The sequence below is a fragment of the Acipenser ruthenus genome, chromosome 10 (assembly GCF_902713425.1).
Source record: "Acipenser ruthenus chromosome 10, fAciRut3.2 maternal haplotype, whole genome shotgun sequence".
Lineage (NCBI taxonomy): Eukaryota > Metazoa > Chordata > Actinopteri > Acipenseriformes > Acipenseridae > Acipenser > Acipenser ruthenus.
In genome coordinates, this window is record NC_081198.1 from 11,006,797 (window position 1) to 11,022,516 (window position 15,720).

The window sequence follows — 15,720 nt, forward strand, 5'->3', positions numbered from 1 at the left end:
AGCATGGAAATACTCACACTCCAGCTATGGCCATAAAGATTTTGCATCACCTATAATTTTAGGAATACAATTTAAACATTTTACTTAACATCATGTAAATGTACCTCTCCCTCCCCCGCACCCCCTCCTGCTCCAACCCCTACACCCACTACATCCCCTACTAACTCGCCCTCCCTCTCCACCTTCTTGCCCCTCTCAGACTCTGACCTCTCCTCCCTGCTCCAGGGTCACAAACCCACCACGTGTGCCTTGGACCCCCTCCCCACTCACCTCTTTCAAGCTGCTGCTCCTGCTCTACTCCCCTTCATCTCCTCCCTCCTCAACACCTCTCTACTTTCTGGCATCTTCCCCTCTGCCTTCAAAAAAGCCTCTATCACTCCCCTCCTCAAAAAACCTACCCTCGACCCCACCTCCCTCCAGAGCTACCGTCCTGTCTCCCTCCTACCCTTCCTCTCCAAAACCCTCGAGCGGACTGTACACCGCCAGCTCTCTGCTTTCCTGTCCAACCACTCTCTGCTTGACCCTCTCCAATCTGGCTTCCGCTCTGCTCACTCCACTGAAACCGCCCTTCTCTCTGTCACCAACTCACTTAAGTGTGCCCGAGCTGCCTCTCTCTCCTCTGTCCTAATTCTCCTCGACCTCTCTGCTGCCTTTGACACTGTTGATCACTCTATTCTACTATCATCTCTTGCTGACCTGGGGATCTCTGGCACTGCTCTGGCCTGGTTCTCCTCCTACCTCTCCAACCGCACTTACCAGGTAACCTGGCGTGGAGCAACCTCCACACCTCACCCTCTCTTGACTGGAGTCCCCCAAGGGTCAGTCTTGGGTCCTCTCCTGTTCTCTCTCTACACCCGCTCCCTGGGCCCCCTCATCGCATCCTATGGTTTCTCATACCATTTCTATGCTGATGATGCTCAGATTTTCCTCTCCTTCCCCACCTCTGACTCCACCATCTCCTCCCGTATCTCTACCTGTCTGTCTGCTATTTCCTCCTGGATGCACTCGCATCACCTCAAACTCAACCTCTCTAAATCTGACCTCCTTTTCTTTCCCTCCTCCTCCCCCTCCTCTGATCTCTCTATCTCTGTTCCTCTGGAATCTACCACACTCTCTCCCTCTTCCTCAGCTAAAAACCTTGGAGTCACCCTGGACCCCTGCCTCTCTTATTCCCAGCACATCTCCACTCTGGCACGCACTTGCCGATTCTTCCTGAGCAACATCCGAAGAATCCAACCCTTCCTCACCAACTATGCTACCCAGCTCCTGGTCCAGGCCCTGGTACTCTCCCGCCTAGACTACTGCAACTCCCTCCTGGCTGGCCTCCCTGCGTCCGCCACCCGTCCGCTCCAGCTCATCCAGAACTCTGCTGCTCGCCTGGTGTTCTCTCTACCTCGCTTCGCCCACGCTACTCCACTACTCCGCTCGCTCCACTGGCTCCCGATCACCGCTCGCATCCAGTTCAAGACTCTTGTACTAGCCTACAGATGCCTTGATCAGACTGCACCCAGCTACCTCCAGACCCTCATCTCTCCCTACACCCCCACTCGACCTCTCCGCTCCGCCTGCACTAGAAGACTGGCTCTACCTCCGCTACGCTCCCCTGCCTCCCGAGCCCGCTCCTTCTCCACCCTTGCTCCGCAGTGGTGGAACGACCTTCCTACAGATGTCAGGACTGCCCAGTCCCTGACCACATTCCGGCGCCTCCTTAAGACTCACCTCTTCAAACAGCACCTGTAGAACTCCTCTGTTGTATCCTGGGACACTATCACCCTTCATTTAAATATGCTTTATTTTGCTCTTATCTGCCCCCTATTTTACTGCATTTAATCCTGTACCTCAGAATATTGTAATCTCCCAAGTGTTTAATCTGTAGTATTTTGTACTTAATCATATCCTGATGTAACTATCACTACTTAATCATATCCTGATGTAACTTTCACTATTATCTGCTGTATTATTGAATTGTGGTTTGTCACACTTGAGAATTATTGTATTTCTTGTTCTTATTGTATGACTTATATTGTAACACTTGAATGTATTTGTATTTGCTTGCGATTGTAAGTCGCCCTGGATAAGGGCGTCTGCTAAGAAATAAATAATAATAATAATAATAATAAATCAAAGAAACTACAAAATGATATCGCAAAATTCTACCGGAAGCTTTCCATTTTTGTCATTTTTTCAGTAAGTACATGGATAACTACAAAGCGGTATGCAATTCAATATGTTAACGTAACACTATTCAGCAGGTTTCGTTCAACTTTATTAAGCAAAATTACTTAATTCTGTAGGCTGATGCAAAACTTTTGGCCACAGCTGTACACACAATTCATTTCCTATGGAAATAAAAGGTGACATATATATTATGAAATAAGTTGTATCTGCAGGCAGTCATACTATTCATCATGCAAACTATAACTTTTTTTTTCATTCATAAAAAAGGAACATAAATAAATCCTGGTCACAGAATACTAAGCAGTTACTAAACTGATTCCATTGTGATCAGGTTTGATGGGCTTCAGTTACAGGAAGATAATTCTGAACTGTCACAGAAGCCCGAGATGTAATTGTTTTCCTGTAACTCACTGAAGAGGCCCATCTATTATTTTTTTATAGTACATGGATACCCTTGTGATGCTAATATAAAACATGACAAGATTCAGCAGTACAGTTTTTTTTTTTTTTTTAAACTTAGTGTTTCAATGCTGTACAGACATTCTATGTCGTTATCCGTTAGTGTTTCAGCTTTATTTGGATGATTGCCGGCTTTACCTTGTTTTAATTCCCCCTTCCTCTCCAGTTTCTCTGAGATACGAATGCACCAGCTTTACATCATTTTTTTTTTAAACTTATTCTCATTTTGTTGATCATTAATTAATTAATGAACATTTCTGTACTGTAGGTGTTGTCGAGTTATTGAAAAGGAGACATTTTGTGTTTGAATTGAGTTCAAGTATATTTTCCTCTAGAGGAAGTTTCACTTTTTGACGTCACTACTGTGGTATTATGCCTTTTTTTTGAATGGCTCAAGATGCAAATATAGCCTTCATCTATGTATTTTATATATATATAAATAATGACATGTATACATGCAACATTCTCTGTTTTTACTTGTAGGTTGAGGGCATGAGAACTGTTGGCATTCAGCTAGCCAGGAACTGAATTATCTATCCAGGCTGATTTTGTATCTGTCCAATAAACCATACATTTGTTAAAGTGTTACTGAACATGCTGTAGGGATTAAAACACAACAAATTACTTTCTATTATGCATCGGGTCTTCCATCAAAATGCTGAACCAGGCGATGTTTTGAATTCAGAAGACATTTTGACAGGAAGACCCGACGCATAACAAAAATAACTGGTCAAAACTGATTTATGACCAGGCATATGTTAACAAAAATATAAAAGTAATCACTTGTATATTGAAATCAATATTGCAGGAATATGTACACAAAAGCAGGAAGCTAGGGAAAGTAATGTGTTGTGTTTTATACCCTGCTTGAATTCCCCAGTACAAATAATGTTTTCTTTTTAATTCAATTGTTTAAGAGCAGAATAAGGAAATCCAAACACAACCATTTAACTGTGGGTTACAGATCTACTGTATGTTAAATATATTCTGGAACCACTGTACAAAAAAAGATCAGAAACTTCCAAGGGGATTTTAACAGCAACATGTTTTGTTAGCATAGTTAAATAACACATGTTTGTGTCTGTGAATTGCCACGTTGATTAAGATTCATATGAAACAGAGGATACTTTTGAAGCAATACCAGGGACCTCCCTCATAACTAGAGATATCTGGGAGGCATGACCTGCATTCAGCTTATTCAAGATGCTTCACGTTCTGGTTTCAATCATTTTGGTCAACTGAATACAATAAATGCTTACCTCAATGGGCCACTGTTCAGCATTATGAATGCCAAGACCACCAGGACACAAACAGACCTTCTTTTTGGTGCTGTGATCTTAAGGATTTGGTTCTAGAAAACAAAACACAATCTATATAAACATACTTCTATTGGGAGAGTTAGGATTTAGAATTGTATATTTCTATAGCACTAATATCATGTACTGTAAATAAAAGTGATATAGTCCTCATTGTTAACACCACTGGCTGTGTGTGTGTGCGCGTGCGTGTGTGATTATACCCACCTCTGATGAAAGCCCATCAAGCCGTTTTTTCAGGGAACCATTTTCATTCTTCAGTTTTTCGTTTTCAGACAGAGCCATCTTCAACCTGGCCTCCAGGGTGAGCAGATACTCCTTTTTCTTTTTCCTCGATTGAGAAGCAGATTCACGGTTTTTGATAATACGCTGCTGTCTCCTCAACACATTCTAGGGGGAAACAAATGAATTTGTAAAATGAATTAATAAAAATATCCCTCCCAAAAAAACAAACAAAAACAATAGAAGTAGGTACCGTACACAGCTGAGGTTAATTATGCTAACCAAGGGTTCTGGCTCCCATTCTCTTCTGAATGTTGCATTTGGTAAGGTTTAAAAACTCAGAGCTGGATTCACTCAGCTAAGCAACGCAATCAACTTTTTTTTTTTTCTTTGAAATGGAACCAAAAATAATGCAAAAGAGATTTTGTCTTGCTAAAAACCTCATGAAATGCTGAGAAGCCAATCAGGATACAGCACTAATGTGGTTATTAACTCACTGATAACAACTCCAACTGTAAATAAAAAGCTGGGTCACTGATTAGGTAATAATGAATCAGTCCATCACAAGTGAAATTCAAATGTTACTACTGTATTAAGGTTCCAGTCTTGCTATGCCTCCTCAGCAGATGTTGCAGTACAAGATAGAAAAAATAACATGGAATCACTAGATCCTGAATGGATATCTATAATGAGCAACAAATATTGATGACTCCAACACCTGTCTGAATGCCTTGCATAACTCTTCATCCCCACTTCTTTAATTTAAAAGTACTTTTGGGTTATATAATAAAATTGCACTGTAATACAGGGGTGGGCACACATCTAAGCCTGAGGGCCATACCAGGGTATGGAAATTGTATGGTGGGCTATTTGAATGTACACTTATAAAAATGGGTTCAAAACAACAGAATGTATAGCTGCTTTCACACTGGTAGGTGATTTACATTAATTATTATTGTTAGTCGTAGTAGTAATCTTGGGTTATTATGCTAAAAATAATAATAATAGAAGTTAGGTTGCTTTCGCTTCGTAGCTTTAATGAGCCTTTTACCTTTCTTATATAATATATATGTTCAGTTTTAATGCAACGTTTGAGAGCATTTTTTCTTGTGTAATATACGTCCACATCTTTCCACAACATGAAAATAGAACTGTTTCCATGCAGCTTTTAGCCTTTTGCTGGACACCCATTTCCATCCATAATATAAGTCTGCACAAGGCTGAGACTGCAATTTGATTTGGAAAACGCAAGGAGGTTGTTACTTTGCACATTGCGGAAGTGACATTCACTACATATGCTGGCAAAACTATTTAGCTCCAAAGTGAAACACGAGTCATTGTGCAGTTCAGCTGTTCATGGACTGAAGTTGGAACAAGAGATGTTAAAAGACAGGTAGTGTTCGGGTAAAATGAACATTAAAAAAAGTACCAAGTCTACTTATAATCCTACATAAATTGCAATAACAATGCACACACACAAAAAAGAGGGAACAAAGCTTACTTTAAGTTTTGTTACCTCTTTTTTTTTTTTTTTGCTTAATGTGAATAATGCAGCTGGTCGCTCTTCTTTAGGATGGCATCGCAGTCCGGTGCTATTGTTGTTGAAATTGATAGGCTGCGGATGCAACCCTGGTTCCCTGAAAGAGAAAATAACCATCAAGGTATGGGATATTGCCGTCAGGCAGTAGGGATTGGCTGAGCTTTATAGCAAAGCTGCCGATAGGCCTCTGCGCGAGCTGCTGTGTAAGACCGCCCCCCTGGGAGCTTACTATACGCAGCGCGCAGAAACTCATTTCCTCTTTTGCTCTTCAGGCCGAGAAGGCTTCCGGAGCGACCTCGCGGCTTGATGGTTATTTTCTCTTTCAGGGAACCGGGGTTGCATCCGCAACCTGTCGTTCCCTTTCAAGTCGAAAATAACCATCAAGGTATGGGAACAGTGTACCCAAGCCGTCGCGAGGGAGGATTCTCGGCAGTAGGACAGACTTACGTCATAACGCAACTGCGTAGGCAATACATCTACGCATATGTGGAGCCGCGCATCAGCGTCTATGCTCACAATGACACCTGTCCCAAGGTGGAACAGTCAACACCATATTGTCAACCACTCTATATGTCCGCATCCTGAGGCGTCAGAGTGTAGCACAGATGCTCCAAATAGTGGAGCAGAGGAATCCAGTACATTCAACCGGTAAAACCTTGTAAAAGTATGCGGTGTAGCCCAACTGGCTGCAGCGCAAATGTCAGACACCGGCACCCCTCTAAAGAGGGCCCAGGATGTCGCCATACCCCTAGTGGAATGCGCCTTCAACTGCCCTGGTGGCGGAAGGTCTGCAGATTCATACGCTAATTTAATAGCATCCACTATCCAATGGGAAAGGCGTTGTTTAGACAATGGCTGACCCAAAGTCCTAGAACCATGGCATATGAACAACTGTTCTGTTTGCCTCACAGTCGTTGTACGGTCAATATAACACCTCAATGCCCGCACGGGGCAGAGCATGTGTAACCGTTCTTCCTCTGGGGAAGAAAAAGGAGGAGGATGGAACGCCATCAACTCGACTGGTTGGTTCATATGAAACAGGGATATGATCTTGGGTAAAAAGGCCGGATTCGGACGCATGGAGACTTTAGAACCGTCTCCTGCGAAACAAGTACATGATGAATGCACTGATAGTGCATGTAACTCGCCCACGCGTTTGGCTGATACCACTGATAGCAAAAACGCAGTTTTCATAGACACAAGCTTCTTATCCACACTGTGGAGAGGCTCAAACGGTGCCTTGGTAAGGGCTTCTAGCACCACGTCAAGGCTCCATGACGGTAAACTGGTCGTCCTAGGAGGTCGCAAGCGTCTTGTGCCTTTTAGGAATTGAGATACCAGAAAATGACAACCTGGTGGTAAACCGTCAATGCGTACGTGGCAAGCGTAGAAGGAGATTTCCCTTCATCTAACAGTTTCTGTAGAAACCATAATATTACCGCCATAGGGCAGGATATTGGGTCATGGCCCTCAGCCAGACACCAATCTTGAAACAACTGCCATTTATACGTATATTGTGACCTAGTAGAGGGCGCTCTGCCACTCTGAATGGTCGAAATCACCGCCGTCAAGAGCCCTAAGGCTGACAGGCGCTCCCGCTCAGGGGCCAAGCCCATAGCTGCATGAGCTTGGGGTTCGGGTGCCATAGCTCTCCTTGGGCTTGGGACAATAGGTCCGCTCGCGGGGGAAGCTCCCTCGGGCGACCGGGTAGCAACTGCACCAGACTCGGGAACCATATTCTCCAAGGCCACCGAGAAGCGATCAAATCATTGTTGCTTGCTCTACCCTGACCTTCTCTAAGAAGGCGGGGAGCATCGGAATCGGTGGAAAGGCATATAGGAGCCCTGGCGGCCATTCGTGCACCAGTGCATCAACTTCTAGGGGACTGTCGAGGTCCTTCACCGAAAACCATAGGGGGCAGTGCGTGGTCTCTCACGAAGCGAAGAGATCTACTTGCGCTGTCCCGAACCATTCCCAAACGTGCTCTACCACCTGAGGGTGAAGACGCCATTCGCCCGCAAGAGGGCCTCCTCTGGATAGGAGATCCGCTGCGTAACTGACTCTGCCCGGTAGGTGAACTGCACGCAGAGAGGTTAAACGCGCTTGTGCCCATAGCTACATCCGTGTTACCATCCGGTGAAGGCCGGGGGACCGCAAGCCGCCCTGGCGGTTGATTCACGCCACAACTGTGGTGTTGTCTGACCGCACTAACACGTGCTTGCCTAGAAGCACTAGCAAGTTCCAGAGCATTGATGTGGGCTGACCTCCAGGGTCCTGACCACACTCCACGGGTCCCTGCCCCGTTCCAGACTGCTCCCCAACCTTGGTTGGAAGCGTCGGTCATGATGACCTCCCTCCGGAAGATGGGACCCAAGTGTACGCCCTGGCGGATGTTCGACGGAACTTTCCACCAGCGTGGCGCTTCCCAGGAGGTTTGGGATACCCTAAACCTGCAGTGTTTGTCTCTCCGCAGATGCAACGAGAAGGCATTGAACCAGGCCTGCAGAGGTCTCTGGTGTAGTAAGCCCAAAGGAAGGGCTTGCTAGGCGGCAGCCATCAACCCCAGCATGCGCTGACACAGCTCCTGCTGACTGTTTCTCTCAACCGCTCCATCGAGGCAAGTCTTTGTGTCGACAGGGTCGCTTTCATGGACACCGAGTTCAGATGCAGACCCAAGAATTCGGTCCGTTGGCTCGGCACGAGGCGGCTCTTTTCTGAATTGACTTTCAGACCTAGCCGCTGAAGATGGTCTGTAACCATCACTGTGTGCTGTACCAACTGCTCCTTCGACTGCGCACAGACGAGCCAGTCATCCAGATAGTTCAGCAGTCGTACGCCTCGAGCCCACAAAGGAGCTAGAATGGCATCTATACATTTCAAAAAGGTTAGAGGAGCTAGTGACAGGCCGAATGGAAGGATACAAAACTCGTATACTCTGCTCTGAAATGTGAACCGCAGATACTTGTGACCCGGGCAGATGGGAACGTGAAAGTACGCATCTGTCAGGTCCACGTTGGTCGCCTTGTCAGACTAACTGGATAATGTGCCTGTGCGTAAGCATCCTGAACGATAATACCTGCAGGTATTTGTTCAGTACTCGCAGATCTAAAATAGGACAGAAACCGCCGTCCTTCTTGGACACAGAGCAGGGTCTACTTGTTGAATGGCACGCTTCCTGAGCAATGTATTTCCACATTCAGAGCTGAGGACTGAACCGAGTCCTTCACTGCAGTTACCACCACTCCCCGAAAGGGGGGGGGTTTAACCGGAACTGAAGGGTGTACCCGGTGAGTATAGTTTTGTGCACCCAGATGTCGTCAGTGCAATGTTGCCAGAACTGGTGCTATGGGACAGTGTAGGGATGGGTTAACAGCTGCCTGGAGTTCTCAGGGCTGTTTTGGCTGCGCTCGTTCGCGAGGGGCCTGGCCAGAGCCACGAGGGCGTGGCCTGCCACTTCCTCTAGGGTGCCACCCTTCGCACTGCGGTCTTACGAATGCGGGTTGGCCGCGCGCTAGTGCACCTGAAGGGGAGGTCTTATTACGCCGTGGGTGCGCCTACTGCTGTGGCGGTGTCCTGCGCCACTGGTGTTCTTGTGGCCGTTTTGGCTGGAAAGGCTTATTCGGCCACATCCTAGCCATTTGCTGCGACGCCTCACGCGCCTTGGCAGAACGTTGCAGCATGTCCTCCACTGCCGGTCCAAATGTGTGCCCCAGTGTGATTGGAGCATCCAGCAATGAGGCCTTATCAGGCTCCTGCACTCTCGCCTGCGAGAGCCAGGGTCTAGGGTCTAGGGTCTTCTCGATCTTCTCAAAATCGACTGAGCTACAAATACAATGCCTTCTGATATTTGGCAATTATTTTCTAAAGTAAGATGACAAGAAAAAAAAAGTAAAGAAAGTAATGTTTGGGATATTCCGGTAACACAACTAATTTGCGTGACCATGAGATACAGAGTTTGCGCTAGCCTTTAAAAATGTGCATTGGTAAAAAAATAAAAAAGCATACCATCTCAAAATCTGTGTTTTCAACCATAACATCTGAGTTTTTACATATTGCATCAACATAGTTACAATGGAAAATAATATTATTTCAGATTAACGAAGTTAACATGCAAAACAGTACACAGTATAAATAATGGTAATAGAAATAGACAAAGACAAGCTTACCATGAAAAGTTTTATTTTGAAAATCCCCCATTAACGACGTAAAAATCTGTGTTATACACCATGTACTATGTCTCTGCGAGTAGCTGTCAACATCATAACTATTTACAGTTTTGCTGTTTAAAAGTTCTTTAAATTTTCCTTTTAGCACCCAAGTCAAAAAATAACTTATGCTCTTTCCAAATCAATTCTCAGGAGCTAACATTGAAATTGTCATGCTTTAGATGATCCTCACGTAAACGAAAGTGTTTGTTGGTCTGCAACCTGTTCTGCTGGCACACAAGGTACAGGTATCGTAATTGCAATTGCTGCAAGTTTTGCGAAAGCAGGAAATATGTCGGAACAGTTCTCAATAAAAACCCTGCAGGCCTCATCCATGGTCTTCCCATGATTTTTGAGCATGTGTTTTACTTGTCCAAATTCTTGGCTGACAGTGTCAACAGTTAAGATGCTGCGATACAGATTACTGAGTCACTCTAATACCAGGGTCGTGCGCAGTGCTATATGGGATACGGAGACCTGCTTTTTTAAATTTATTTTTCGGGCCTTTACATCTCCGTTTTAGAAATGCACTGCTGGTATTTTTTTGCGTTTTATTAAAATGGCCTGTGTCTATAACGCAGAATTCTGCGTAAACGAGACCTCTGGAGATGGCACCCTACAAAACTTCAAACAAAATCTACATTTTGATTTGAACTACCCCAGAGTAAAAATTAAGAAATATAACCAAGATCGTTCCAAAAGTTGTATCTCTGGTCAGAAGTATTAAGCATCCCGGCAACGCCAGTCCCTAGTGAGCAGGTATTCAGTAATACTGGGCAGCTTGTAAGCAAGTGCCAGTCATTGCTAAAATTTAAACAAAATGTGGACACTATCATGTTCCTTAACACAATTCAAATAAGCCATGGACAACACTCTTGTCCACTACTGTGGACAGTGGTAACTTTTTTAAAATTTCTGCTGGTCTGTTTCCGTGGACCGTGTAAGAAACAAAGAAATTCAAAGTGGATGCTAGCTCGATTTGTCTGTTTAAGTCATCGATTTAATCTTCGGTTGCGTGTACATTTTGAAAGATTTACCCAGCTATGTAATAAGAGCCTGATTTTCTGCTGTAATGTTATTTGGATTTTAATGTTGTTTGGTTTTAAATCAGTCTCCTAAATAACCATTAAATCTGGAACCGCTGCCATTGCAGGGAAAACAATGACTACTTAGTTACAAATTCAAGCTTGGTTTCTGTACAGCTACCTCATCTCAAAAGGGCACATACAAACTGGGAACAACAATTGAGATGACATTAAACTGTACAGCAGTGAAATAATTAGGCAGAACAAATAAGAACCATAATTAAAAACAAATAAATAAATAAGTTAATGGGATTAAAGGGTATATAAGGACCTTTTATGTTATTGTTACATGTTCCCATGTGTTGCTTCAACTGTAAGTAAGGTGTGTATATTGTTGATTATTATTATTATTATTATTATTATGGTTTTTTACATCGTGACCACTTTTTTCCACTTTTAAATTGCAGTGCTCTCTGGCTGTTTCTGTTTCTGTTTCAGGGCAGCAGTGGTTAGGGCTCTGGACTCTTGGGGGGACACTGCTGCTGTACCCTTGAGCGAGGTACTTTACCTAGATTGCTCCAGTAAAAACCCAACTGTATAAATGGGTAACTGCATGTAAAAATAACGTGATATAATGGATAATTGCATGTAAAAATAACGTGATATATTTATTTCTTAGCAGACACCCTGGATAAGGGTGTCTGCTAAGAAATAAATAATAAATTATAGCTCCAAGATGGCGTCTCATGTATTTCCCAGAACTACATTTCCCATCATCCTACTGCTCACTGGTAAATCCATCTCATTCACATATAGTAGTTGGCAGAAGTATTCACCCCCTACCAATAATGTCACATTTTGTTGAATTACAAATAATTTATGCACAGTTTTTCAAACAAACGTTTTTTATTCAAAGCTGTAGTGGTTAAACTGAACACTGTTATATGAGGAGGAGGTTAAATGTCAGCAAAACTTGCAAATAAAATGTACAAAATGAATTGTACTAAGTTGTATAAGTATTCAGCCCCTTAAGTCAGTACTTGGTAGCAGCACCTTTTGCAGCAATTACTGCTAGGAGTCTTTTTGGATTGGTCTCTACTAGCTTTGCACAGTAGGATGGTGAAATTTTTGCCCATTCTTCATGGGAAAGTTGCTCCAGTTCTGATAAGTTTATTGGGGATCGTCGATGGACTGCAATCTTCAAGTCTCGCCATAAATTTTCGATTGGATTCAAGTCAGGACTTTGACTGGGCCACTCAAGAACATTAATTCTCTTCTTGTTCAACCACTCCAGTGTGGCTTTGGCTTTGTGCTTCGGGTCCCTGTCCTGCTGAAATGTAAATTTCCTCCCCAGTTTCAGAGTCTTGGCTGAGTCAAACAGGTTTTCCTCACGGATTCGCCTGTACTTTGCACCATCCATTCTCCCCTCTATCCTGACAAGCTTCCCAGTCCCTGCTGAAGAGAAGAATCCCCATAATATGATGCTGCCATCACCATGCTTGACAGTTGGGATGGTGCTGACTGGGTGGTGTGCAGTGTTGGGCTTGCGCCAGACGTAACGCTTGGAATTTAGACCGAAAAGTTCAATTTTTGTCTCGTCTGACCACAAAACCTTTTTCCACATGTCTGAAATATCATCTACATGCTTTTTCGTGAACTCCATACGTGCTTTAAGATGAGGCATTTTGAGTAATGGCTTCTTTTCTTGACACCCGTCCATACAGGCCAGCATGTAAAGTCTAATTTGAAAGCATCGTGGAGTACGCTCAGGTGCCGACAAAATGTGAAAACTTTGCAGGGGGGGGGGGGGGGGGTGAATACTTCGGCAAACCACTGTATGTGATAGTAGGATGATCGGAAATGTAATTTGAGCGGTCCATACAGGTCCATGTGAAGCCATCTTGGAGGCAGTGGAATGCAATTTAAAAGTTTAAAAAAGTGGTCAAAATGTTAAAAAATATATATATTAAAACAATACAACACCACCTTACTTAAACAGTTGTAGCAAAACATGGGAACATGTAACACAAATCAAATAAAAAAGGTCCTTATATACACTTTAAGGTTGCTGAAATACCAATAATAAAAACCTTTCAAAAAGCATTTCAAAAGGACGAAACCCCCAGTGTTCCTTTCCCACCTTCTCATGGAGCCTTTCAGTGCTTAAATATGCTACTTCAGGCAGCATGTCAAAAATTCATTGGAAATATGTTTAATACTGTGGCAAGCTGCTGCACACCTCTTTCATTTACAATGCAAAATAGCTTCCAAATACAGTACTACACAGTACTTCCCATTGTTATCAACACATTGTTCAGTGCCTGTAGCTAAAAGGAAATGTGGATTTTTTTAGTGAAACTGTCCTGTTTTCAATCAAGTACTGCCTGGAATCAGTCTTGGTTCTTATGAAAACCTGGAGCCGTTCTAACGGACATATTTCTAAACTGTAATTCAGTGCTATAGTCTACATATTTACAGCTAAATTAAAAGAATATTTTCATGTTCTTACGAGTACTAAAACGTGTTACAGCCTTTGCTAGATAATTTTTGTCTAGGTGAGAATTTTATTTTTGGTGAGGTTTATCTTTTTTAAAAACAATGATGACCTAATCAATAAAAGAATGATAATTGATTAAGACAGCACTGGGAATTTAGTGTGTTTACAGTTCTGGCTCATAGTAACAATTTACATTACCTTGTAATAGCATTCCATAACCCCAAATAAGAGATTTATGCATGGTACAACATTTTCCAGTCTAATGAAATTCCCAAGAGAAATACTGTAATATTTGGAAACAAATGTAGCAGCTGTTTCAACTCTATTTATCATCATCTCAGGGCTTTATTTGGACCCACTTGTACCTTTCAGAAAAGCTGGCAAACTAGGAAAGCACAACTTTTCTCAGCAGCTTGACACTTCTTGTAGCTTATAATAAGGTTTGTTATTATTTTACCATTTATAAATTATTATATAATCCTACGGAATAATTTGTAATCATTAACCAAAGCAGAATATAAATTCTTTCCTACTGAGGTGATATTCTGTGTTTCGTGCTGGAATTGCATCATGACTAAAATATCATAATAGCCATGGTGTAGGCAAATAATCCCAGTATTATTATATTATGAATGTCTTTCTCAGACTTGTTTTACACACTCGCAGTGGGAGAAAGATTCAAACCAGAAATACCTATATGGGTTTTGTACAACCTCTAAAACTACTGTGTATAAAAAATACAGCACCTTTTGTATCAGTCATGCCCATGTATAATATACTATGTGCCAGAGGTGGCAGATGGTGTTTCTAACCTGTTCAATCTCTGTATTGAGTATTATTCCATGCCTTCATTTAGTCACCTAAAGATCCATGGCAGTACCATAAAACTTCAAATAATCACTGGTCTCCAATACTAGCCAGGTCTCTAATAAACACTGGGGCTGCTGGGAAATATGGTAAATAGACGCCGGGTCTCTTTTAAATGCCAGGTTATGAATAATAGAATGCGCGTCATACTGAATGTTCCAGTCAATACACACACACATGGCTGTACAGGGAGCTTACCAATTTGTTTTTCAACAGCGATGAAGAGACCCACCCCCCGAGGCTCAGGATGAATAAGAAAACTGAATTTAATTTAAAAGGTACATGCATTAGGTTTTTTTATGATGTTATTCATTTTAAAACCAGTTGAAGCTTTTTTGAGCGTGCTGAAAGTAAGTAAAATACAAACTTGTTTTCTGATATTAACAGGGTTGCCTTTTAATGTATTTGTACGTGTGTATTTTATTTATTTTTTTGTATTAACAGTATTTAGTGCATTTGAATCAATGAATATTCATATTTTGCTCCTTTTCCAGCGTTCTTATTTGTCAATGTCACATTATAGTACTTGTATTGATTTTACTGTTAATCTTGAAAAAGTTTGAAGCATTTTTTAGTGTGTTGTGGTCCAACAGTATAAACTTATTTTTCGTATTAACACAATATTTCATGCGGTTGTTTTGCAGTGAAGATTTGTTGCTGGTTAATTTTTCATCGATTGTCCATGCGTACCAATGTACACGTTTTGAGGGTGAACAATAAATATAATGTGTTATAAAGCATGATACTTATTGCTTTTATTAATTTTAAAACCATGTTTGTTTATTGTGCTGCAAACCTACCTTAATACACGTGTGTGTTCCGATATTTACAGGGCTGTCTTTAGTGGATTTTACTGTTTTTATTATTAATACAATACAAACTGTTATTACCCACTGACACAACCTTTAATGACGTTGCTGGAATGTTGTAATTTACTTATGTCGTTTCTATAAGGTTGTGTGAAGGCAGATTTTTCATGATTGCATCTGCAGATGTTAGTGATCTTACATAATAAACTCTGAGTCTCAAATAGGCACCGGGGCTACTGGCAAATATTGTAAATAAATGCCAGGGTGTTTATTTAAAGTTTTACGGTATTTGTTTTTTCAGTTCAGTCTTGTTTTTCTTGGGGTCAAATAAACGACTATATATGATGTTGCCATGTGCATTTCAGCTGCTGCTTCTCCAACACAGATGCTTAGGTACTGCCATTAGCTAGCACTTTACTGCAAAACTACAATATTTACCGTACATGCAGTAATTCTAAAGTGGTTGACTTCACCTGGCCAAGGCAAGAATTCAAAATCCTTTCATTGATTAGATACAGTAGAAAAACAGCAGGTGGACTGATGGCGAAAAGTATGGAGCTCTCTGACTCTAACCATGTTATTTTAAACAAAAATAATTCCAA

At 42.3% G+C, this 15,720-nt stretch overlaps 1 protein-coding gene across 1 annotated transcript in view; it reads right to left on the reverse strand.

The window, feature by feature from the left end:
• The window catches only part of LOC117405564 (cyclic AMP-dependent transcription factor ATF-6 alpha-like), a 54,272-nt gene that overhangs the window by 29,105 nt on the left and 9,447 nt on the right, over positions 1–15,720 (reverse strand). The window contains exons 8-9 of the mRNA XM_059031719.1: positions 4,161–4,343; positions 3,897–3,988 (exon numbers count right to left, since the gene is read on the reverse strand). Of these exons, the coding sequence (XP_058887702.1) occupies positions 3,897–3,988; positions 4,161–4,343 (275 nt within the window). The remainder of the gene's footprint in view (positions 1–3,896; positions 3,989–4,160; positions 4,344–15,720) is intronic.